This window comes from Zootoca vivipara, chromosome 9 (assembly GCF_963506605.1).
Source record: "Zootoca vivipara chromosome 9, rZooViv1.1, whole genome shotgun sequence".
NCBI classification, from domain to species: domain Eukaryota; kingdom Metazoa; phylum Chordata; class Lepidosauria; order Squamata; family Lacertidae; genus Zootoca; species Zootoca vivipara.
In genome coordinates this window covers 51,639,921-51,663,258 of record NC_083284.1, presented here as the reverse complement: position 1 = coordinate 51,663,258, position 23,338 = coordinate 51,639,921, and the positions used below count along the sequence as shown (strand labels likewise).

General features: G+C 43.7%; 1 protein-coding gene across 11 annotated transcripts in view; it reads left to right on the top strand.

Moving 5' to 3' along the window:
• Window positions 1-23,338, top strand: part of ACSL1 (acyl-CoA synthetase long chain family member 1) — a 54,618-nt gene that overhangs the window by 3,612 nt on the left and 27,668 nt on the right. For all 11 annotated transcript variants that reach the window (XM_035111722.2, XM_035111723.2, XM_035111729.2 and 8 more), the window contains 3 exons: window positions 12,154-12,387; window positions 22,479-22,593; window positions 22,957-23,021. In XM_035111722.2, the coding sequence (XP_034967613.2) occupies window positions 12,193-12,387; window positions 22,479-22,593; window positions 22,957-23,021 (375 nt within the window). In that variant the 5' untranslated portion in view covers window positions 12,154-12,192. The remainder of the gene's footprint in view (window positions 1-12,153; window positions 12,388-22,478; window positions 22,594-22,956; window positions 23,022-23,338) is intronic.

Sequence of the window (23,338 nt, the reverse complement as noted above, 5' to 3'; positions counted from 1 at the left end):
TGAGGTATGTTAGATTGAGAGCCCGAGTGGGTGACTTTTACCCTGATCTCGCAAGTCCTAGGCCATTTACTATCCCTCTACTATATTCCACATTCTGGAAACGATGTGGAACATATAAGTGAATAAGCTGGGAAAGGAGAATAATATATTTCCATAGGTTTGGAAACTTATGGGGGTCCCTTTTTTAGCAGGCCTGTGTGGATCACCAATTCCAGCCTTCGTTGCTAACCAATTCAGACTGCAATCCTGCAGACACCTATCAGGAAGCAAACCCTATGAGATTCCGAGTAACATACAGTTACTGTGGCATGAATCTGCACAAGCAATTCTGAACCAAGTTAAGCTGCTTGGTTTGGTGCTCAGTATTTATATAATTGCAGTGTTTGAGGGACTACTGTTTCCTTGAAAAGGAGGATAAAAGAGAGGGCCAGAACAGTTAAAGGACACGTGGCTTTTTTCTTCCATTAGAGAAGCAACTGCGACAGAAAAAAACCTGCAATGATTTGCAAGGGAGGAGGATGGGGAGAAATCCACACCTCAGTGACCTCCTAGATGCCCACCACCCAGGTCCAGTGACCACCAAAAATTTGGTGAAAACCAAAATTATACTAGCTGTTAAATTGTTGTGCTATATGAATGTGCCCAAGGAGACCAAGATTTGCCCATCAAGTATACTTGTAGCCTTTTTGTAGCAATATAGGTGCTCAAATTTATCCACAGCTAAGTTACAAATAGATTACTTGAGAAAAAAACATTCAAATACAGTAGGAATACACTAAAACAAAATGTATCATGAAAATAACAGTGCAATCCCACCCTATTGAATTCCCTGTTTAAGACCTGTTGAATTCAATGGAGCTTCTCCCAGGTAAGAGGGTTAGCACTTAGAATCATAGAATCATAGAATCATAGAGTTGGAAGAGACCACAAGGGCCATCCAGTCCAACCCCCTGCCAAGCAGGAAACACCATCAAAGCATTCCTGACAGATGGCTGTCAAGCCTCTGCTTAAAGACCTCCAAAGAAGGAGACTCCACCACACTCCTTGGCAGCAAATTCCACTGCCGAACAGCTCTTACTGTCAGGAAGTTCTTCCTAATGTTTAGGTGGAATTTTCTTTCTTGTAGTTTGAATCCATTGCTCCGTGTCCGCTTCTCTGGAGCAGCAGAAAACAACCTTTCTCCCTCCTCTATATGACATCCTTTTATATATTTGAACATGGTTATCATATCACCCCTTAACCTTCTCTTCTCCAGGCTAAACATACCCAGCTCCCTAAGCCGTTCCTCATAAGGCATTGTTTCCAGGCCTTTGACCATTTTGGTTGCCCTCTTCTGGACACGTTCCAGCTTGTCAGTATCCTTCTTGAACTGTGGTGCCCAGAACTGGACACAGTACTCCAGGTGAGGTCTGACCAGAGCAGAATACAGTGGTACTATTACTTCCCTTGATCTAGATGCTATACTCCTATTGATGCAGCCCAGAATTGCATTGGCTTTTTTAGCTGCTGCATCACACTGCTGACTCATGTCAAGTTTGTGGTCTACCAAGACTCCTAGATCCTTTTCACATGTACTGCTCTCAAGCCAGGTGTCTCCCATCCTGTATTTGTGCCTTTCATTTTTTTTGCCCAAGTGTAGTACTTTACATTTCTCCTTGTTAAAATTCATCTTGTTTGCTTTGGCCCAGTTGTCTAATCTGTTAAGGTCATTCTGAAGTGTGATCCTGTCCTCTGGGGTGTTAGCCACCCCTCCCAATTTGGTGTCATCTGCAAACTTGCTCAGGATGCCCTCAAGCCCATCATCCAAGTCATTGATAAAGATGTTGAACAAGACTGGGCCCAAGACAGAACCCTGTGGCACCCCACTAGTCACTACTCTCCAGGATGAGGAGGAGCCATTGATGCGCACCCTTTGGGTTCGGTCAGTAAGCCAGTTACAAATCCACTGAATGGTAGCATTGTCTAGCCCACATTTTACCAGCTTCTTTACAAGAATATCATGGGGCACCTTGTCAAAGGCCTTGCTGAAATCAAGATAGGCTACATCCACAGCGTTCCCTTCATCTACCAGGCTTGTAATTCTGTCAAAAAATGAGATCAGATTAGTCTGACTTGTGGCCTTAACTACCAGTATGTGTTTGTTGCATAACTATACCACTTAAGACTGCAGGTAGGGTATAAACCTTCTACATTTAGCAAGCTAACATGCAGAGCAAAAGGTTCTAGCTGTGAAACTGGGCACCAGTTGATCTCTTTGTAGGAAATGTGCAGAATGTTAAGATGAGTGGAGTAGCATTTGGGCAGGTAGTTCATTCACTAGTAATGCCTTTTTTGTTACGATGATGTTGACTCTGAAGTACCCATTTCTCAAGGTTATGACATTAATTCTCTAGAAGTCATGTTTGCTTGTGTCTAATGAGGTGTTGTTCAGATGCTGGCTTGAGAGAACATAATTTGCAGCTCAGTAACCTGGAATTCTGAAGCAATGCACAGCCAGGGTCTGGTTGTGCTGCTGCTTGCTAGTACAATAAAGTATCTATCGTATTCATCCTCATACTTAAGGTTTAAAGTACTCTCCAAACCTTGTTTCAACAGCAATGGGGATTACTTCAGGCAGGAAAAAAGAAACCTTGTGGCTAAGATCTCTGCTTGGTTATAGATGTTTCTATAGATATTGCACATGGTAACAAAACTAGAAAGAAAGAAATCCCACTGGGACAACCAGGGGCTCTTCTGAGAACAATTACAGTGGTACCTCGGGTTACAAACGCTTCAGGTTACAGACTCCGCTAACCCAGAAATAGTACCTTGGGTTAAGAACTTTGCTTCAGGATGAGAACAGAAATTGTGCTCCGACGGCACGGCGGCAGCAGGAGCCCCCATTAGCTAAAGTGGTGTCTCAGTTAAGAACAGTTTCAGGTTAAGAACGGACCTCCAGAACGAATTAAGTTCTTAACCAGAGGTACCACTGTATATCAGTGTTGAACAGCAGACTTTTTGAAGCTCATTGAGGGTTGGGGCATTTGTAGCTTAATACAAACCCTCTGGGTAGCGCAAGTGTGTGCTTGTAGCACTTTTCTCCTGGCAAAGAAAGAAAAGTGTCGGAAAAGTTACGTGGAATACAGAAATCTTCGTATTTTTTGAGATTGATCTCTGCTTCAGAAAGCTAGACTTTATGTTTCTTGGAAATGCTTGGTTAGATTATGCATACCAGTGAAACTATTTTAAGGCTATCTGCATGGGTTGCTAGCTAGGATGGCGCTCGGTGTTTATCAATGCCTAGTTTCATAAGATCCATTGCTAACGTAATGAATGAATACAATGCAAGTCCAACTGGGCAACTGAAATGGATACAATAATAGTCAGATCTAAAATGAAGGCTGTAATTTGACTCTGCCTATGAAGCACGCACACTTATGTGCACATCTCTTAACATGCACATTTTAGCATGCCTAACATTTTGCAGTGCCTTCACTATTATTTCTGAAAATCTATTTTTATTTATTATTATTTTTTCAAAAAGTTAAAATCTAAATGAGGTAAGTGGGTAAAGTTGTCATGTCTCAAAAAGACCTAGAAGTATTATATTATTTATTATTACTTTAGAAAACAATAACTTAAAAGGCAATCTGATTGAATCCCACCTACCCATCAGATATTTCAGTTCAACTACTATTAGAAACACTTTTCAGATATTTATACAGCATGCAGAAGTTAAAATGGCATACACTGACTAACCAAGTAAGTGAATTAAACAACTTGCTAAATCAAGTCTTCACTGAATTTTAAGGCAGTGGATTTTTTTCCTGCTCAAGGCAGAACTTGACCACAGTTGATCCTAACTTTCTTGCTCCATCTTGTGAATGCTGAAACATCTATACAGTATATGTTATTTAAATGTCACTTAAATTTCCACACATACAAGCTCCACTGTTGCTACCCAAATGCCTTGGTACCAACGGAAAAAATGCCTGTGTAGACCAAACCATAAATGGCTACTTGAAACTGCTGTTCTGCCAGCCTTCCAAACCATGGACCTGAATGCTTGGCTGCTGCTCTTCGTCAAGAGTTAACTTAAATTGAGTAAAAGGTAAGGTAAAGGGACCCCTGACCATTAGGTCCAGTCGTGACCGACTCTGGGGTTGCACGCTCATCTCGCATTATTGGCCGAGGGAGCCGGCGTATAGCTTCCAGGTCATGTGGCCAGCATGACAAAGCTGCTTCTGGCAAACGAGAGCAGCACATGGAAACGCCGTTTACCTTCCCGCTGTAGCGGTTCCTATTTATCTACTTGCATTTTGACATGCTTTCGAACTGCTAGGTTGGCAGGAGCTGGGACCAAGCAACGGGAGCTCACCCCGTCACAGGGATTCGAACCGCCGACCTTCTGATCAGCAAGCCCTAGGCTCAGTGGTTTAACCACAGCGCCACCTGGGTCCCCATAGGTAAGGTAAAGGGACCCCTGACCATTAGGTCCAGTCGTGACCGACTCTGGGGTTGCACGCTCATCTCGCATTATTGGCCGAGGGAGCCGGCGTATAGCTTCCAGGTCATGTGGCCAGTTAACTTAAATTGAGTACCACTGGCTAATTCATTAATCTCTGTCAAAATAATGTTTCTGATCGGTTTCATTTTCTGTTTCCCCATTGTGCTATTAAGCAATAAATGGACTTCTGCCAGACTATTGGGATGTTTATTTCTGACTTACATTCTGCAGAAGTAATAGAAAAACTATTTCATTTGCACTGAGAATTGTTTTGGCTAGCTTGATGACTGTCTTAAGACACACCAGTGTCTTAACGTGGCTTAGGACAGAATTCTCAAATATGATCACCTGCATTTGTTTTTTAAAAAGAAGATTAAGAGTTCCAAAGGGCAGTGGTGAATGGTGCCGTTTGGCTGCCCGGGGCGGCACCCCCTGGGGCGGGGCATCGCTTCGCAGCGTGCATGTGCCCTGATGCATGCATTGTGATGTCACGACACACGACCCGTCCACCAGAACAAGGCAGGACGGACTGCACATTTCTGCACATGCGCAGTCCGCCTGGGTTGGCGCTGCTGCTCTGCTTGGCCGGCGCGCTCTCGCCTCCTCCGCCCGAGCAGGAAGAAGCAGAGCGTGCTACGGAGCGGGTTGCTGGTGCCAGCACCGCTCGGCAACCCGCTCCGCAGCGCGCTCCGCTTCTTCCTGCTCGGACAGAGGAGGCGAGGGGCGGACCAGGGGTCAGGGGCGCTGCCCCCACCAGAGTGGAGCTGGGGCGGACCGCCCCCTTCGCCCCTCCCTTGCTACGCACCTGCCAAAGGGAACCAAAACATGAGCAAAAGTTTTCATATCAATCAGTAGATTCATGTTGCTTAAGCATTTCTTCACCCCAAAGATAAGATGGGCTAAATCGGAACTTTAAATGGGGGACTTGCACAGCTTCTAGTAGCCCCATGTAGGTAGAATTCACTCCAGTAACAGAGCGAGCAATGCCTCTGATTAAGCAACTCATGCAATTATTTTTTCCCTCAATCAAACAGCAGAGTGGGAGGGAGAGAGGCTATTGGCTCCTGAGTTCTAACGCTATAATGAAGAAGTTGACAGTTGCCCTCGAACGATGTCTGCCTATTGGCAGACAAAAGGAGAACATTCTGCCTTCTGTAAATAGATTATTGTACTTGCTGGTAGAGGAGGAGGAGCTAGGAATGGCTGCATTCAGCCAACTTGGCTGACTTCCACAAAGCTGAGTTCAGCTGGAAAGACCACATCTTGGCTGATTCAGTATTTTCCTTATTCATGTGTCAAGGAGCTTTTGGCTGGCTTGAAGCTTAGCATTTATTAACTGAGCATGTTATAAGACAAGGACAGAAACCTGCATGCACAGCTCCATCACGGAGCACTCTCTTCTAAAGCTAAACATTTTGGGTGGCATTTGACTAATTTGTACTCAGAGGAGACCTATTGAGATCAGTGAACTTAAGTTAGTCATAACTGACTAGGTCAGATAGCACCCTTTACTCTCTAAGTCAGTGTTTCCCAACCTTGTGCCTCCAGCTGTTTTCGGACTACATCATTCCTGACCACTGGTCTTGCTAGCTAGGGATGATGGGAGTTGTAGTCCCATCTAAGTAATGACCATATTATATTTAAAGGGAGAGTTGAATTCTACCATATACACAAGATGCTAGTCCTGTCCCACATATAAATGTGTGTTATCTGGATGTAATACCTAGGATATTGGCCTTATCCTCAATGGACTTCAATATTTCATATGCCTGCAAAAATGTTTTACTTCCTTAGCTCTTGGGTGTAGAACTGAAGTATAATCCCATTTGCTATATATCAAGTACTGTATATTATAATGCTAATACTACATACAGCATCTTAAAAAGCAGAGACATCACCTTGCCGACAAAGGTCCGTATAGTTAAAACTATGGTTTTCCCAGTAGTGATGTATGGAAGTGAGAGCTGGACCATAAAGAAGGCTGATCGCCGAAGAATTGATGCTTTTGAATTATGGTGCTGGAGGAGACTCTTGAGAGTCCCATGGACTGCAAGAAGATCAAACCTATCCATTCTGAAGGAAATCAGCCCTGAGTGCTCCCTGGAAGGACAGATCGTGAAGCTGAGGCTCCAATACTTTGGCCACCTCATGAGAAGAGAAGAATCCTTGGAAAAGACCCTGATGTTGGGAAAGATTGAGGGCACTAGGAGAAGGGGACGTCAGAGGACAAGATGGTTGGACAGTGTTCTCGAAGCTACAAACATGAGTTTGACCAAACTGCGGGAGGCAGTGCAAGACAGGAGTGCCTGGCGTGCTATGGTCCATGGGGTCACGAAGAGTCGGACACGACTAAACGGCTAAACAACAACAACAATACTACATACTAAACTATGTACCCTTGACTGGTTAATTCCACAACATGAGGCAGCTGAAGATCATCCCCAAGTCGAAGCTATAAACTTGGGAGTGCAATTCAGCATGGACTCACGCTGCTTCTAACATGATCTCTGTCTACTGTTCACTGTTAATACAGACATCACAGAAGCTCTTTGGATACTGGCTTATCCACAGCAAGTTGGATTTTGTGTTTTCTGACTGAAGTGCTATTAAATCTTATTGGCTCCTAAACTTGACACAACAGGAGCTAAATTTAGATGTAAAAAGGTTTCCCAATACAGTGGTCCCTCGACTTACGAAGTACTTGACTTACAAAATTTCAAGTTACGAATGAAAAAAATGGCCGCACGCTTACTTTTTTTCGACATACGAAAGGAAAACCGTTGCAGTTTAGATGGGGTTTTTTTCACTTACGAATTTTAGATGCGGTTTACTCGACTTACAAATTTTTCTGTTTCCAATGCATTCCTATGGGAAACCGCTTTTTTCGACTTACAAACTTTTCGACCTACGAATGTGCATTCAGAACGGATTAAATTCGTAAGTCGAGGGACCACTGTAATTTCATAATATGCTTAACCTTAAGTCTGAAATAGGAATTGCTAATTTCAGTGAGTTATACTTCCAAATGGAGTGTAGGCTAAGGAGAATATTTCTCAAAATATATGAAATATATAACACCTCATTGTTTATCTTAATTTTCTCTTGCCATGTCTAGTATCCTTAGATGATATACCTCTGCATAAGGTACATCTATCTTATTGGCATGACTTTTACAGTCGCTAAATAAGTTGACTGTATTTAATCTCTTTTTTAAAAGTCACATTGCTCTTTATCATATAGTCTTAAGTGTTATTTTAATGGCAAATTGGCAAGAGTGTTCTGTTGCACACCAACTCCCACATACAATAAGGTGGGGCGACAACAAAGTAAGCAGCAGCACCAGTTGAACTAGGGCTAACTTTAAATGAGGAATGTAGACTCTGTTCAGGAAACAAGTTGGTGTAGATTTTTGGCATGTTGCAAGTACAAAAGGGTGCAAGTTGAAGGATATGATGGTTTGATTTGAAGGCTTTGAAAAAAGACCTCACACCCAAAATATCAAAGAGCTTGGTGAATTGCACGGGGGGGGGGGGTGTAAATTGACTGTGGTGAGTCTTTACAGTATGTATAAGAATAACTTGGCATTTATGTAGTGATCAAAGCATATTTTGTATCTGTAAACCTTGCCAACTATGATGCAAGCTAGACTAGTTTTTTCACCATATTGCAGAGTGCAGCGATGAGACTTCGAGTATACTGCCTTGATATTTATTTATTAGAGAAGAGAAGAGACTGGGAGGCTTCGGCTGGTAGCATCCTGCCTTACAGCTTGTGCTTCTTAACTCCTGCACTATGCAAACCGTCTTGGCCTTCTGAGGCTTTCAAATTAATCTGCTCATTTTGCTGAAACTATTATTGCTAGGCCAGCCTTTGAACTATGGGGGAAAGGCATTATAGACTGGAGGGGTAGGTGGAGGCAGAGGCTGAAAGGCAAAGCAAGCAGAAGACCTTAAGTCGTACACATCACTTTGGACCCTACTCTTATCAGATCAATAAATTGCTCCAGAGAAGCTCAGGTTAATCAGAAGTTTCCCAGCACCTTCTCATTGAGAACATTGGTGGCAAATGAACTTTTCTGAAAGACTATGCACCACTATTGATCTACTGAACAGCTGCAGAAGAGTGTTAGGTGTGTTCTAAGCTGTGCTAGGCTGAGTAGGTCTAGTCAGCCACCACTTGAACACTTGGAATATGCAGCCTAGAACAGTCAGCAAAATGCTCTGCAATTTGCATGCGGTCTGGCAGCAGGCAAACCGATGTGGAAAGTGTTCACTGAAGGCAATCTGAAAACCACTGCCCTAATGAAAGATTAGGTGCCTGCATCAAATGCCTATAGTACAATATATCACACTCTCAGCTGAAAGACTGTCAGTAGAGTATTTTTGTCTACTGCATACAAATAGCTGTCAAGGTGTGCAAAGTGATGTGCCAAATAAGCTTTGTTGGACTACATAACTGCTGAGGTATCCATGCCTTGTAAGTCAGATAAATGCTAAAATTTGAGATAGGAAACTCAGTAACTATTTAAAGATTAATCAAGAGGAAAAGTGAATGTCTCCTGTTAATCAAATCAACACTTACTTCACCACCAATGTATGCTGATAGAACATATCTATGGTATTTTTATGTGCAAAAGCTTGTGCTGCTCAAATGCACAGGAAAATAGCTTTCTGCATGCTTAAGAACAGGGGTGGGCAAAGTTTTTGTGGCTTGAGCCCATTCATGGTCCCGCAGACGCCGCAGTGGGCCAGAGTGCGCTTGCACGCATGCATGCGCAAATGCTATTTCCGGCGTGAAGGAGGCATGTGCAGCTTCCCATTGGCTGCAGGAAGCTCCTGCAGCCAATGGGATGCTGGCCAGTGTCATGGAAGGCGGTCCCCACTCTGATCTGCGCCGGTTCAGCGTGGCGCACGGGAGCCAACCGAGCGGGTGGCGGGGGTCCCTGAGCAGGTGGCGGGGACCCATGGGCTGGTTAAATGACCCCCCACAGGCCACTTGTTAAATGACCCCCCACATGGGCCTTAGGTTGCCAACCCCTGCTTAAGAATAACAAAGCAACTAAATAATGATAAAAAGAACAGCATTGTTTTGCATATTTTATTTGGACTCTGCTTTACTTTCCAAAACACCCCAATGTGGCTGGCTTAGTGCTAACATATACACACAAACATCCCCCAAATATTTAAAACATGAACTCTAGAAGCAAACCAAAAAAGCAATACCTCCTTGAGGCAATTCTTTTTAGAGCAACCCTTACCTTTTGACCTTGGTTTTGAATGTTAAGGCAGCATGTAAACACCTGATTGCTTCCTCCTATCAAGTGCAGTAGAGAGATTAGGCGGCAAGACAGGGTTAATGTAAGCCTTTAAAAGGGGCCTCTTTGATGACCTGCGTGAAGTAGTTGTGCAACCATGTTGGCTATGGTCACACTGAAATTCTTTATTGTGTGCAAAGAGCAGGCCATTCCTGTATCAGTCTGCCCCATACACTGTGCCCTTTGTTGGAGGTGAAGTGGGTGGCAAACATTTTCAGTTGTGGCACTCCATTTTGAGAATTCTCTCTTGCAAGGCTTGCTTGGCCTCTCTGCATTGCCATATTTTTGACACCCAGCAAAACCCTCCCAGATCTTTTAGAATCTTTTACAGTCTTCAGAAGACTTAGCCTAACTGATGCTTTTACGTACTGTTTTGTTGTTTTCAGAACCATTGTTATTGTGCCCTATATAAAATTTTGTAAATGGGGGACCATAAATAAAAGGTGGTACAAAAATCCTTAAATGAGCTAGTGGACATTGACAGTTCGTCCCTGGCACTTGCCCACTGCATGCTTAGGGGTTGCAGAGCCTGATCATCAGGCTTCGCCCGTACACTGGAGAAACTGCCAGGTGCAATTGTTGCATGAAGGAAGCTTTTCACTGTCTCTCCCCAGTACGCCACCCCCCCACCCCCGATATTTTTTTAGCTTCAAACCCAATTGCAGCTCTGTCCTATTTGAGTGATTATTTTTTTCTGGGAACATTAGTAGGTGAGCTGACAATGCTACTCTATAACTGCCCTTGGTTATTACAGCCGGAAAAGGCATTGATACGCAATGACAAATGGGTCCAGCATTCACGAGCTTAGTCTTAAGAGCCTGGCTTGAAACGAGCTTGCGTTGCCTTTTCCCACAACTGCATTCATAATAATGCATCTCCTTCCCACCGGTATAGTAACACTGTCTACATCTTGACTGCCTTGTTCCAAAAACCCCACCAGCTTCTGCAAACAAACTCTCCACGCTGACACGTTTCCCCCACTTCCCTTTGAATAGCCTTTTTGTCAGCCTTCCTCTGGTGATAGGAATGAGCTGATGATGGGCATTAATGAATGTCACTGCCAGTTGTGAGTTTCTGAGGCAAACATTGTTTGCTTCCTTGCCTGCCACCCTCTGTGTTCAGTGGGGTGACTCAGTGCTCTCTTTCCATTGGCCCTCCTCCTCTTAGAGCTAAGTATGGACTCTGCCTGCTAGTTACCTTTGCCCTTGTTGTTGTTGTTTAGTCGTTTAGTCGTGTCCGACTCTTCGTGACCCCATGGACCAGAGCACGCCAGGCACTCCTGTCTTGCACTGCCTCCCGCAGTTTGGTCAAACTCATGTTCGTAGCTTCGAGAACACTGTCCAACCATCTTGTCCTCTGTCGTCCCCTTCTCCTAGTGCCCTCAATCTTTCCCAACATCAGGGTCTTTTCCAAGGATTCTTCTCTTCTCATGAGGTGGCCAAAGTATTGGAGCCTCAGCTTCACGATCTGTCCTTCCAGGGAGCACTCAGGGCTGATTTCCTTAAGAATGGATAGGTTTGATCTTCTTGCAGTCCATGGGACTCTCAAGAGTCTCCTCCAGCACCATAATTCAAAAGCATCAATTCTTCGGCGATCAGCCTTCTTTATGGTCCAACTCTCACTTCCATACATCACTACTGGGAAAACCATAGCTTTAACTATACGGACCTTTGTCGGCAAGGTGATGTCTCTGCTTTTTAAGATGCTGTCTAGGTTTGTCATTGCTTTTCTCCCAAGAAGCAGGCGTCTTTAACTTATTAAGTGTAATCATGTGACTTGTGTCCTGAGGGACCTTGGTGTGGAGGGAAGTGTCAGCTGAGCAGGCACAGCAGGACTTTTAAAAAAGGAAAAAGGAAAAGAAAGGGATGTTCCTACTCTACAGTGTTTGCTGGGGATTTAAAGGGACCATTAGGATAATAATACAAGCTTAATTAAGAGAATTTTTATACACAACTTAGGCTAGCTTGCACTCAAAGCACTGGAGAAAAACAGGGGGCGGGGAGACACACAAATGCATACAGGCTCTTTTTTTAAAAGAAAAAGCTACCATGGAAGAGAAGGGAAAGGAACTACTGTTGCTTTTTTTTGTCTTATGGCCTGGCTCTTCCAGCAGATTCTCCATTTTCCAAAAGCACAAAAATACAGCAAGAATGTATTTTGCAAACTATGGCATGTAGTGCCTTTGCCTGTTCAAACTCTTTTGCCTTTCTGGAAGAGGGCAAGTGGCAAGAATGCAGATGTTTCCAGCTTCGTATGGTGGTAGAGCATGGGAATAAGTGCATATCCCTCTCTGGAGGAAAAAGGGGTTATTTGATAACACGTTGGGTTCAGAACTTTTCTTTTTTGTCAACAGATTGCTGCATTAAAAAAATAACAAGGACAAGAGATCACAATGCAAGCTCATGAATTGTTTAGGCATCTGCGAATGCCAGAACTTGGTGATGTAAGGCAGTACGTGCGCACTCTTCCAACAAACACACTGATGGGATTCGGTGCTTTTGCAGCTCTCACAACTTACTGGTATGCCACAAGACCGAAAGCTCTGAAGCCACCATGTGATTTAGCAATGCAATCTGTGGAAGTGGAGGTAAGGAATCGTTGTCTTTCATCCCTTGCGTATTTGCTTGTAAGATTGACGTAGCATGTTTCATAAAAAGGTTTTTTAAGCTGTTCTGCGATGCAATTATTGGATTAAGGCATTGTTTTGATTCTGGTTGAATGTGCCAACATGCCACCCACAGTTCATACCAGTCACATTCCTTTTGTCCCCAGAGCATATCGTTCTGTTGCAGCATTTTATATAGCTTTCTCATATTGATTGCAGCAGACTATTCTGGCAAGGTCTAGGAAGTGTGCAAAGGGAATGTGCTCAGGAGTGAGGGCTAGGAAACTATGCAAGGCAGAAAAACTACGTGTTGGAGTAGGCTTGGTTCAAAGCATCCATTGATTTCTGAGATGTAAACAACTCAGAACCTTTTCTTGCAGCCATGTGTGTTTGAAACAGATACTTTTCTAAAGCAATGGTGAGGAACCTTTCTGGCTGGGTGTGCCAGATCCTTATTTCTCCCTACCCCTGCTGGCAAAGTTCGGCAGGTGGTTTATATTTGTACCGTTGTCGATGTGCACTCTGATATTTCACAGTGCTGCTATAGCACTGTGTTGCCCTCCTTAGGCCAACTACAGTAACCACAGATGGTTAGTTTCCAGCTGAACGAGGTTAATGTGCACTGTTTATTTAATATATCTCTATCTCCCTCCATCTTCCAGGATTCCAAGGCAATTTACAGCATGCACATTAAAAACAACAATAAAACCATTCATAAATCAGTAATTCAAATAATACAACCATACATTTAAAACAACTATGTCGCACCCGACAACTTCACTTTCAGCTGGTCTCACCAAATCAGTTTCAGTACCTGAGGTTCATGAATTATTCATTTTATTTAAATGCATTTGCATAATAACACAATTAATAGTAAATTGCTAATAAAACCACATGTAAAACAAAGTGTGCCTCTTCTGTGTTGTTCTCTCCCTCTGGGCTAGGCAGGCGGCGAGTCCTTTTACCCTAGTACCCTAGTATAGGTTCGCAATATTGTAGCTGTTCTTTGGTTTTTGCAGCACTGGAAAGAGTGTATGCACAGTTGTACTTGGATACTTTAGAACAGGCATGTCAAACCTGCGGCCCTCCAGATGTTTTGGCCTACAACTCCCATGATCCCTAGCTAGCAGGACCAGTGGTTGGGGAAGATGGGAATTGTAGTCCAAAACATCTGGAGGGCCGCATGTTTGACATGCCTGCTTTAGAAGATAGTTTCTCTTTGTGCTTTCTCCTTCCCTGGCTGTCTGGCCTGGCTCCAATCCAGGCTCATTCTTGCAGTCAAAATATCCCATACAGTCCAATACAAGTGTGAAATAAAGGTCAGTAGCAATTTCCTCTACGAGCAACTTGAACAAGCAGCTTTGAGCAAGGGGCCTGGGCAGGCTTTCACTATCCTAGTTGCCCCAGACATGACCCTTGGCAAACGTCTTTGCATTTTCTACATCTTGTGCCAAGCATAGCTATTTGTGAATTAGGAGGCCGACCTTCCATATAGACAGAAAATTTCCATTTACAGGGTCCTTCTGGCATTCCCTTTTCTGTTTAAGTACATGTTCAGGGATTGTGGGGATTTCTTCCAGCCCTACAGGTTTTGTGGGAGGTTTTGTGGGTGGGGTCCAGCATTGTTACACTGTGATACAGGCAATCACCAGACCACAGGTACCAAAACATTTTCAACACATAGATGCAAAACATTGTGATTAGACAATGCACCTGAAAATTATACTTGATTAGCTTTACTGAAGTTCTTTAAATACTCTCCTGTCATTAGTTGTACAGTATATGCATCTAGTTAGATCCATGTGCAGTTTCATTGTGTTGATGACTTTGTTTTCTGCATATGTTATTAAATTTTTGGTTCACTCATTCATTTTCATGTTAATGATATTGGTCATTAATTATTGGTCACTGTGTAGTGTGGATCTTTATTTTTACACTATTCTTAGGAATTGAATTTCATTCTTTTATACACCATAACCTGACCAGCCAAAGAGGAATTTTTGTAATGTTTTGTAATGTTGTAAGTATTTTAATAAAATAAATCTGAAACAGCCTAATTGAAATGAGCTTGATCTCTGGGATGTTCTGGCTGAATAGGAACTGCTAACTTAGGTCTGATAAGGTATTTGTAGGGTCCTTTTTGAAAAGTCAACAGATCTTGCCCATTATATTTTCCAGAGTGCTTGGGAATAATTCTTGCAAATGAAAATCCATTATCATCTGTTGCTATTTCATTGCACCTGCTGCAAATGTGATGTGTATGGAAAAGAACACCTGGTTTATGGATTTTGAGTACACTTTGTACCTTGAAATTAAACTCTGATTGGGACTTCTGCTCATTTTCTTTATCAATTGATAGGTCTGGAAGTCACTGTGCTTGAGAAGACCACTATTTCTAAGTGCAGGGCAAATAATTGAGAGTTGAGGTGTGGGTATGTGCTTGCTTCTGATTCTAAGTCCTATTTATGCTGAAGCTCATATATTTCAACAAGAATTCCTTCAAGTTTAGGTTAAATATATCTGAATAAGTACTCCAGTAGATGGCAAGGAATAAATGAGGATGTAGGTATTGCACTTCTAATAATTATGAATTCTGACAGGTTCTATTCATTTCCTGTTAGTGTCATTAAAAAAGAAAGGCTCACTTCTGATGGAAATCCTGTATTTAAGGCATGCACATTAAAGGAATACAGGAAATATATTCCTATTCAGCCAGAATACAGGAAATCCTGTATTTAAGGCATGCACTTGTATTATCAAATGAAGTAATGAGCTTCTATCAGACAGTGTGTTGAAACCTGTTTATGTAAAACAAAACAAAAAACCAGGGGGAAATCTGGCTGTTCTTGGATTTTGCAACTCTTGTTCCTACTATCTGACACTTCCTTACAGGGCCCAGGGTGGCCAGTCAACACATGCAGACAGGATTACCTTATATCCCATCAGGATCACTCACTTGCCCAACTTGTACTGACCTCACACTGCGATCAGAAATGTAAATGTTTGACTCTACTAGCCAAACAAGAAGCATATTTGTGTTTGCTTCCGTGAAGTAACTACCAGTTCTTTCTGGAAAATTCTTGGAACTTAGCTGCAAATGAATTGATATATATATATTTCATGCTAGTGCACACAGATGGCCAAACAGAAACAGCTCCACCATTTTCTCCTGGAGCTTGTGAATTTTGGCTTGTGCATACCATAACCCTGCTCCAGAGGATCTAATGGCACACTGAACTTCAGAGACAACGTCCTCTGTGGTCCAGGGTCAGAGACAATCCTTTGCTCCAAAGTCTGGAGAAGCGTATGGACCTTAGGGATTGCCTCATACTCTCCAAAGTGCAGCCATACTCCTCAACCACCTCCGGAGCTGCTTCTCCCCTTCTCACTGCTTACAATTCAAGCACCAACCAGTGCTTACCAACCAGCTGCCACTTCTGTCCACCAATTGCCCTCTCCCCAATCGGGCTGGAAGGGACAGGGATCTGCTTGCAGAATGTACTCTATGAAAGACATGTGTGATGCAGGGTTAAAGGCTTTAGCTTATATCCATAGATGGGCAGGGTATTATTATTATTATTATTATTATTATTATTATTATTATTAATAAATAATTAGTATTGCAATGTCCTCTGAGCTGCAAACCAATATTTGTTATAGCAACCAGTTGGTGTCTGTGGGTTTTTTTGGGGAAATGTCTGAAATGCAACACAGAATTTTGTTATTTTAAACCATGACATAGCCTAATGGGAGAGAGAGAACAAAGCCACATCTTCTAAAATTCCCCTTTTTCACAATTGCCACTGTTAAGACAGCCTGCCCTCCTGTGCTCTAATCATCCTCTTCAGTGGCAAAGGGGCAATTGGAATATGTTCCTTCCTATAAATCCTAGTTTGAAGTCCCTTTGGGCCTCCTTTTCCCAGCACCCTTGACATGCTGCTATAATCCCAGATGAGCCCTCTTTCCTTCCTGTACTGCACTGGTTTTGCAACTGGAATGCTGATTTTAACAGAGCCACCTCATGGCATTCTTTACAAAGAGTGGCTGGTAATGCTGACACTCTTTCCATAACCTAACAAGCCAGTAGTTGGCAAATAGCTGTTGCAAAATACCACGTTTCTGATGGTTAGTGGGTGGCTGGAAATCTGGGCGCTGCTGACTCGGGTTGTGTGCTCTCCTTAAATCAACAAGAGCTTGGTCACAGCTGACAACACAATAGCTTCCTCAGGCATACATCCAAGGATCCTTTCACTCCAGAGAAGCGTGCCTGCAACAAAAGACTCTTGAGAACTACTGGCACTACTGCCATTCTTCTCCCAACCTCTTTTAGTGAAGCCCCTGGCTGACAGCAGGCCAATTGCTGTAGTTCAGGCATAGGCAAACTTGTACCGCCTATGCCTGCTGTAGTTTCCCTCCCTCCTTCCACTGCCAGTAAACTAGGCACTGGAATAGGTAAAGGTAAAGGGGCCCCTGACCATCAGGTCCAGTCGTGTCCGACTCTGGGGTTGCGGTGCTCATCTCTCTCTATAGGCCGAGGGAGCCGGCGTTTGTCCGCAGACAGCTTCCGGGTCATGTGGCCAGCATGACAAAGCTGCTTCTTGCAAACCAGAGCAGCGCACGGAAACGGCGTTTACCTTCCCGCCGGAGCGGTCCCTATTTATCTACTTGCACTTTGATGTGCTTTCGAACTGCTAGGTGGGCAGGAGCTGGGATTGAGCAACGGGAGCTCACCCCGTTGCAGGAATTCGAATTGCCGACTTTCTGATCAGCAAGCCCTAGACTCTGTGGTTTAACCCACAGCGCCACCTGGGTCCAGGCACTGTAATATTATGCTGTAAAGCAGCATGCAAAATTCCACATGCACAATGAGAGCTGCAGTAGTCTCTCAAGAGCCTGAGTTGGGAATTAGTTTAGATTTTTCCTCTTGCTATGAATTTCAGGGGGTTACATAGCTCAGTGGTAGAGCATCTCCTTTGAGTGTAGAATGTATCAGGCTCAATCGTCAGCCTTTCCAAATAAGATTCTTTGTCTGAAATCCTGGCAAGCCGCTACCCGTCAGTGTAAACAGTACTGAACTAATGGACCAAGGGTCTGACTCATGTTGTGTATGCATTAAAACCAGGCATCTCCAAACTGTGGCCCTCCAGATGTTTTGGCCTACAACTCCCATGATCCCTAGCAAACAGGACCAATGGTCGGGGAAGATGGGAATTGCAGTCCAAAACATCTGGAGGGCTGAAGTTTGGGGGTGCCTGATTAAAACGCAGCAAGGTCCACCCCTGCCGCCGTTGCCTTTAAAATCATGCCTGCACATGATTGCACACATCTGTACAGTTGGATGTGTTTCCAAATCAAGTGCTGCCTGCCCACACCAGTGGGTGGAGAGAGGGAGTGGTTGTCCTCATATGCAAATTGGATTGAAATTGCTTTGGGGGAAACAACATAAAAATGCAATATATCTCAAGCAACTTCAGGTCAGATGTGGATTGTGGCTAATGTGTGCTTCGCAAACCCAGCAGTGGGAGCACATTGGATGTAAGTAAATAGCCTTGTGTACACTGTATAAGGCAGCTTCCTATGTTACTACGCTTGGCAGTCTTATGAAAGCTCATCCTTTCTGAGCTTCACCTCACCCCCATTTCTCCTACAGGAAATATTACTGATACACCTTTAAAAGGTGGCAGCGAGGATTTCTGTATGAAGTACTGGACTTAGAAAGTTTAAATGCCAAGTATTCACTTGCTAGAGAGTTTTTCTTAGCAGTACTGCTTCGTGCCATAAACCAGAGTCTGTAGGGCAGTTACTCTTCGGCTAGCTTGTATGGATGCAGGAAAGCTTCTGTCTAAAGAACAATGGGATGTGGTTAACTTTCATTATCCTGCTTATATTTTAAGATAAAAAGCCATGCAGACCTGAGGCACTTTTTAATGGTACTGTGTACAGTACCATTACACCTTCAAATTATGGATACGGCACATGTGTATGATACAGATAGCACTCTTTCAAGGAACCACAACTACTTCTACCACCTTGGGACAAACAAGTTTGCTACTGCTGCATCTCCTTCCAGTACATATAAAAACACAGTAAGATATCAAACATTAAAAACTTCCTGATACAAGATTGTCTTCAGATGTCTTCTAAAAGTTGTGTAGTTATTTATCTCCTTGACAGCTGAAAGGAGGGTGTTACATAGGGAGGGTGCCACTGCTGAGAAGGCCCTCTGCCTGGTTTCCTGTATCTTCACTTCTCACAATAATGTGTGAAATGGCCCTTAGCAGTGAAGAAAGCCTGTAAGCTTCTCATTGAGTAGAGAGCACTTTGCAACTAATCAGTCTTATGTGTTAGATAGGAGTGATGCAAATAAGGCATTTCTTATTTGTGGCATTTCTTATCTTGGGGTTTTTTGGTTGCTGGGATAGTGAGTGATCATGATCACAAGACATCCACTTACAAAGCAGGCCTTCGCTGAAGAGTATAGTATTCTATGATGACGAGGAGCTGCTAGTTCATAAAATGTCATTTTGAAGACTTATCAGCTGACTAATTCTTTCAATGAAACTTTCAGGCAAACTCAAGTAGTATTTTAAATAGATGTCTGTTCTTGAATATGAAACTCTGTATGGGAACTAGTTTGAAACCAGCTGAACCAGTTTTACACTGAAAAATTCTTTTCCAGAGTGAGCTGTTTGTAAACACACCAAAAAGGTGCTTCCAGACAATTACCTTCTTTGCAAGGTGAGCAGTGTGTATTACAGTGGAAAGGGGTTAAAATACACGCTGTACAAATGTTTAGGGCACAGGTGCAATTCTTGTAATTCTTATACTTCATATACTTCTTACACTTTATACAGGTTACAGGTAGGTAGCCGTGTTGGTCTGAGTCGAAGCAAAATAAAAAAATTCCTTCAGTAGCACCTTAAAGACCAACTAAGTTTTTATTTTGGTATGAGCTTTCGTGTGCATGCACACTTCGTCAGATACCAATCTATCTGAAAAAGTGTGCATGCACACGAAAGCTCCAAAATAAAAACTTAGTTGGTCTTTAAGGTGCTACTGAAGGAATTTTTTTATTTTACTTTATACAGGTGCAATTCTTATACTAAAGAGAAATCTGTTTCTGAGACAGTTTTTGTCAGCGGTTGTAAAGCAGGTGTGAGAAACTTTTGGTCCTATGGATGTTGCTGAACTACAATTCCCATCAGCCCTAGCAAGCATGGCCAGTAGTCAGGGATGGTAGGAATTGTAGTTCAGCATCATCTGGAGGGCATTACATTGGCTACCACTGCCTTGGAACAAGGCAATTGCAAAAGATTATACTGAACAGTTATTGCAGTATAGAGTTAGACTTTTTCCACAGATCTGAGGGCAATGAAACAATTCCTGAGACGGCTAGAGCGCCGGTGGTGGATAACTCATTCTGAAGCTGACCAGACACTGGTTAGAGTTCAATGTTGAGCCTACCAAGTGGCAGTAGCAACGGCGAAGAAGACTTTCTTCACCGCCTCTATTGCATCTGCAGAAAACAGCAGCAGGAGACTTTTTCAGGTGGTTCAGTTTAGTGGAACCACCTGCTCCATCGGGGCCCAGTACAGGCCGCATGATCTCCTGCAACGATTTTGCAAAGTTTTTTTGCAGATAAAGTTGCTCAGATTCGGGAAGAGGTAGACTCCACCGTGGGAGCAGGGCCAGGGCGGGAGAGTGCTAGAGTCCTGTCTAGTCCAGTTGCGTGGGATCAATTCCAATCTGTTACCTCCGAGGATGTGGACAGGCTGCTTGGACGAGTGAAACCAACCACCTGTCTCCTTGACCCTTGCCCATCCTGGCTTATAAAAGCTAGCCGGGAACAGCTGGGCGATGGGCTTCACGGGTTGGTGAATGCTTCTCTCTGTGAGGGAGCCCTCCCAGACCCGCTGAAAGAGGCAGTTATTAAACCGCTTCTTAAAAAACCATCTTTAGATGCGGCCAATATGGCCAACTATCGCCCAGTCTCTAATCTTCCATTCTTGGGCAAGGTGATTGAGCGAGTGGTTGCTGAACAACTCCAGGCATGCCTGGAAGATCCCAGTCGGGATTCAGGCCTCATCATGGGACTGAAACTGCCTTGATCGCACTGGTTGATGATCTCCGGCGGGCTAGGGACAAAGGTGAGAGCTGTTTCCTAGTTCTGCTGGATCTCTCAGCGGCTTTTGACACCATCGACCATAACATCCTTCTGGACCGTCTAGAGGGGTTGGGAGCTGGGGGCACTGTCATGCAGTGGTTCCGCTCCTTCCTCCTGGGCTGTGTTCAGAAAGTGGTGGTGGGGGATGAGTGTTCGGACCCCTGGGCTCTCACTTGTGGGGTGCCTCAGGGCTCTGTCCTCTCCCCCATGCTTTTTAACATCTACATGCAGCCGCTAGGAGAGATCATCAGGGGGTTTGGACTGGGTGTTCATCAGTATGCGGATGATACTCGGCTCTACCTCTCTTTCAAATCAGAACCAGTGAAGGCGGTGAAGGTCCTGTGTGAGTGCCTGGAGGTGGTTGGAGGATGGATGGCGGCTAACAGATTGAGGTTGAATCCTGACAAGACAGAAGTACTGTTTGTGGGGGACAGGAGGCGGGCAGGTGTGGAGGACTCCCTGGTCCTGAATGGGGTAACTGTGCCCCTGAAGGACCAGGTGCGCAGCCTGGGAGTCATTCTGGACTCACAGCTGTCCACGGAGGCGCAGGTCAGTTCTGTGTCCAGGGCAGCTGTCTATCAGCTCCATCTGGTACGCAGGCTGAGACCCTACCTGCCTGCGGACTGTCTCGCCAGAGTGGTGCATGCTCTAGTTATCTCCCGCTTGGACTACTGCAATGTGCTCTACGTGGGGCTACCTTTGAAGGTGACCCAGAAACTACAACTAATGCAGAATGCGACAGCTAGACTGGTGACTGGGAGCGGTCACCGAGACCACATAACACCGGTCTTGGAATATCTACATTGGCTCCCAGTACGTTTCCGAGCACAGTTCAAAGTGTTGGTGCTGACCTTTAAAGCCCTAAATGGCCTCGGTCCAGTATTCCTGAAGGAGCGTCTCCACCATCGTTCTGCCTGGACACTGAGGTCCAGCGCCAAGGGCCTTCTGGCGGTTCCCTTGTTTCGAGAAGCCAAGTTGCAGGGAACCAGGCAGAGGGCATTCTCGGTAGTGGTGCCCGCCCTGTGGAACGCCCTCCCATCAGATGTCAAAGAGAAAAACAGCTACCAGATTTTTAGAAGACATCTGAAGGCAGCCCTGTTTAGGGAGGCTTTTAATGTTTAATCAATTATTTTATTTTATTTTTCTGTAGGAAGCCGCCCAGAGTGGCTGGGGAAACCCAGCCAGATGGGCGGGGTATAAATAATAAATTATTATTATTATTATTATTATTATTATTATTATTATTATTATTATTATTTCTTCTCAACTTTAGTCTAGTTTAAGTGGCAATGAGGAACCAACCTTTTGCAGTGACTCATGGACCTTGTAGTGTGTAGAGCAGGAGTTGCCAGTGTGGTGTCTGCAAACACACATGTTCCCATAGGGTCCCTGACCCCCTTTGATGTTAGGCTTGAAAGAAGCATTTTGTTTAGCAATGGAATAGGTTGTGGGGTGTGTGCGTTGCCCACAATAGTTTGCAGATGTGACCATGACTACAAAAAGGCAACCCCTTTTTAAGTTCAACATTTTATTCTATTCAAACCAATTTATTAGCATAGGATGACTAATTCTAGAGTGCACCTCCTTTCTGCAAACTGCAACTAGACTACATTATCAGCACTAATTTTTGTTTTTGTGTACGCACCAACCAAATACAGCTTAACTTAGAATAAACCATATGGGATGCCCTAGCATTGTAGCAGAAATGAAATGAGGTAGAAATTGAATTGATATCTGTCACACATTTGAGCCAGAGCTTTGCTTCTTTCATTGACATGCTTCTTAATTCAATCAACTGTTGCAACAACTGTCCTAGTTACTTGGCTGTTACTGTCTGACATCAAAAAGAAGTGTCACACAGGACGCTTTGGAGAAAGAAATGTGTAATTTAACCTTCTTTTATTTACAGGGTGAACACTATGCCCGAAGATCATCACTACTTGATAGTGATGAAACAATGTCATACTACTATGATGATGTGAAGACAGTTTATGATGTCTTCCAAAGAGGAATGCATGTGTCAAGTGAGTATTCATACTTTAGGAAAGCAAACGAACAGTGCTCTAGTTACCTGAAAGGAACAGTAACTGACTGCTTTCATGGTGCAGTAAAATATTGTCTGCTGGAATAGCAAATAGTAATCAGCTAAACTTTCAGCACCTGATGATTGAAGTTTAAAGTGAGAACTGTGCATCATGATGGTTGAAATATTGACATGAGTAATGAAGCCTTGCACATGAATTTTTAACTTTAGGATCATTTTTTGGGGGTGGGGGGGACTAGATTGAACCATCTGGTGATAGAATGAACTAGAATCTCCCCTGTATTTCTTTCTTTTCCTTTTTAGTTGCTAAAATTCATAACCTTTTAAACTTTTATCACTGTAGACAATGGCCCTTGTTTGGGTGTAAGGAAACCAAATCAACCATATGAATGGATCTCTTACAAGGAGGTAAGCGGACACAACTTTGTGTATGTTGATGGGGTTGGTGTTTGGTTCTTTTGATGCTTACAGCAATCAAGTTATTTTGAGGCATCTCTCTATTAGCTGCGGCCGGCAAAATTCTTGCAAGGATCTTAGCAAACCGTCTGGTAACAATATTCCTGAATCCCAAAATGGTTTTCGACCTTCTAGGGGGACAGTGGACATGATTTTCACCGCTTGACAGCTTCAAGAAAAACGCAGAGCAAAACCAACCCCTGTATATGCTGTTTATTAACCTGACTAAGGCTTTCAACACTGTAAATCGTAATGCCCTATGGACTGTC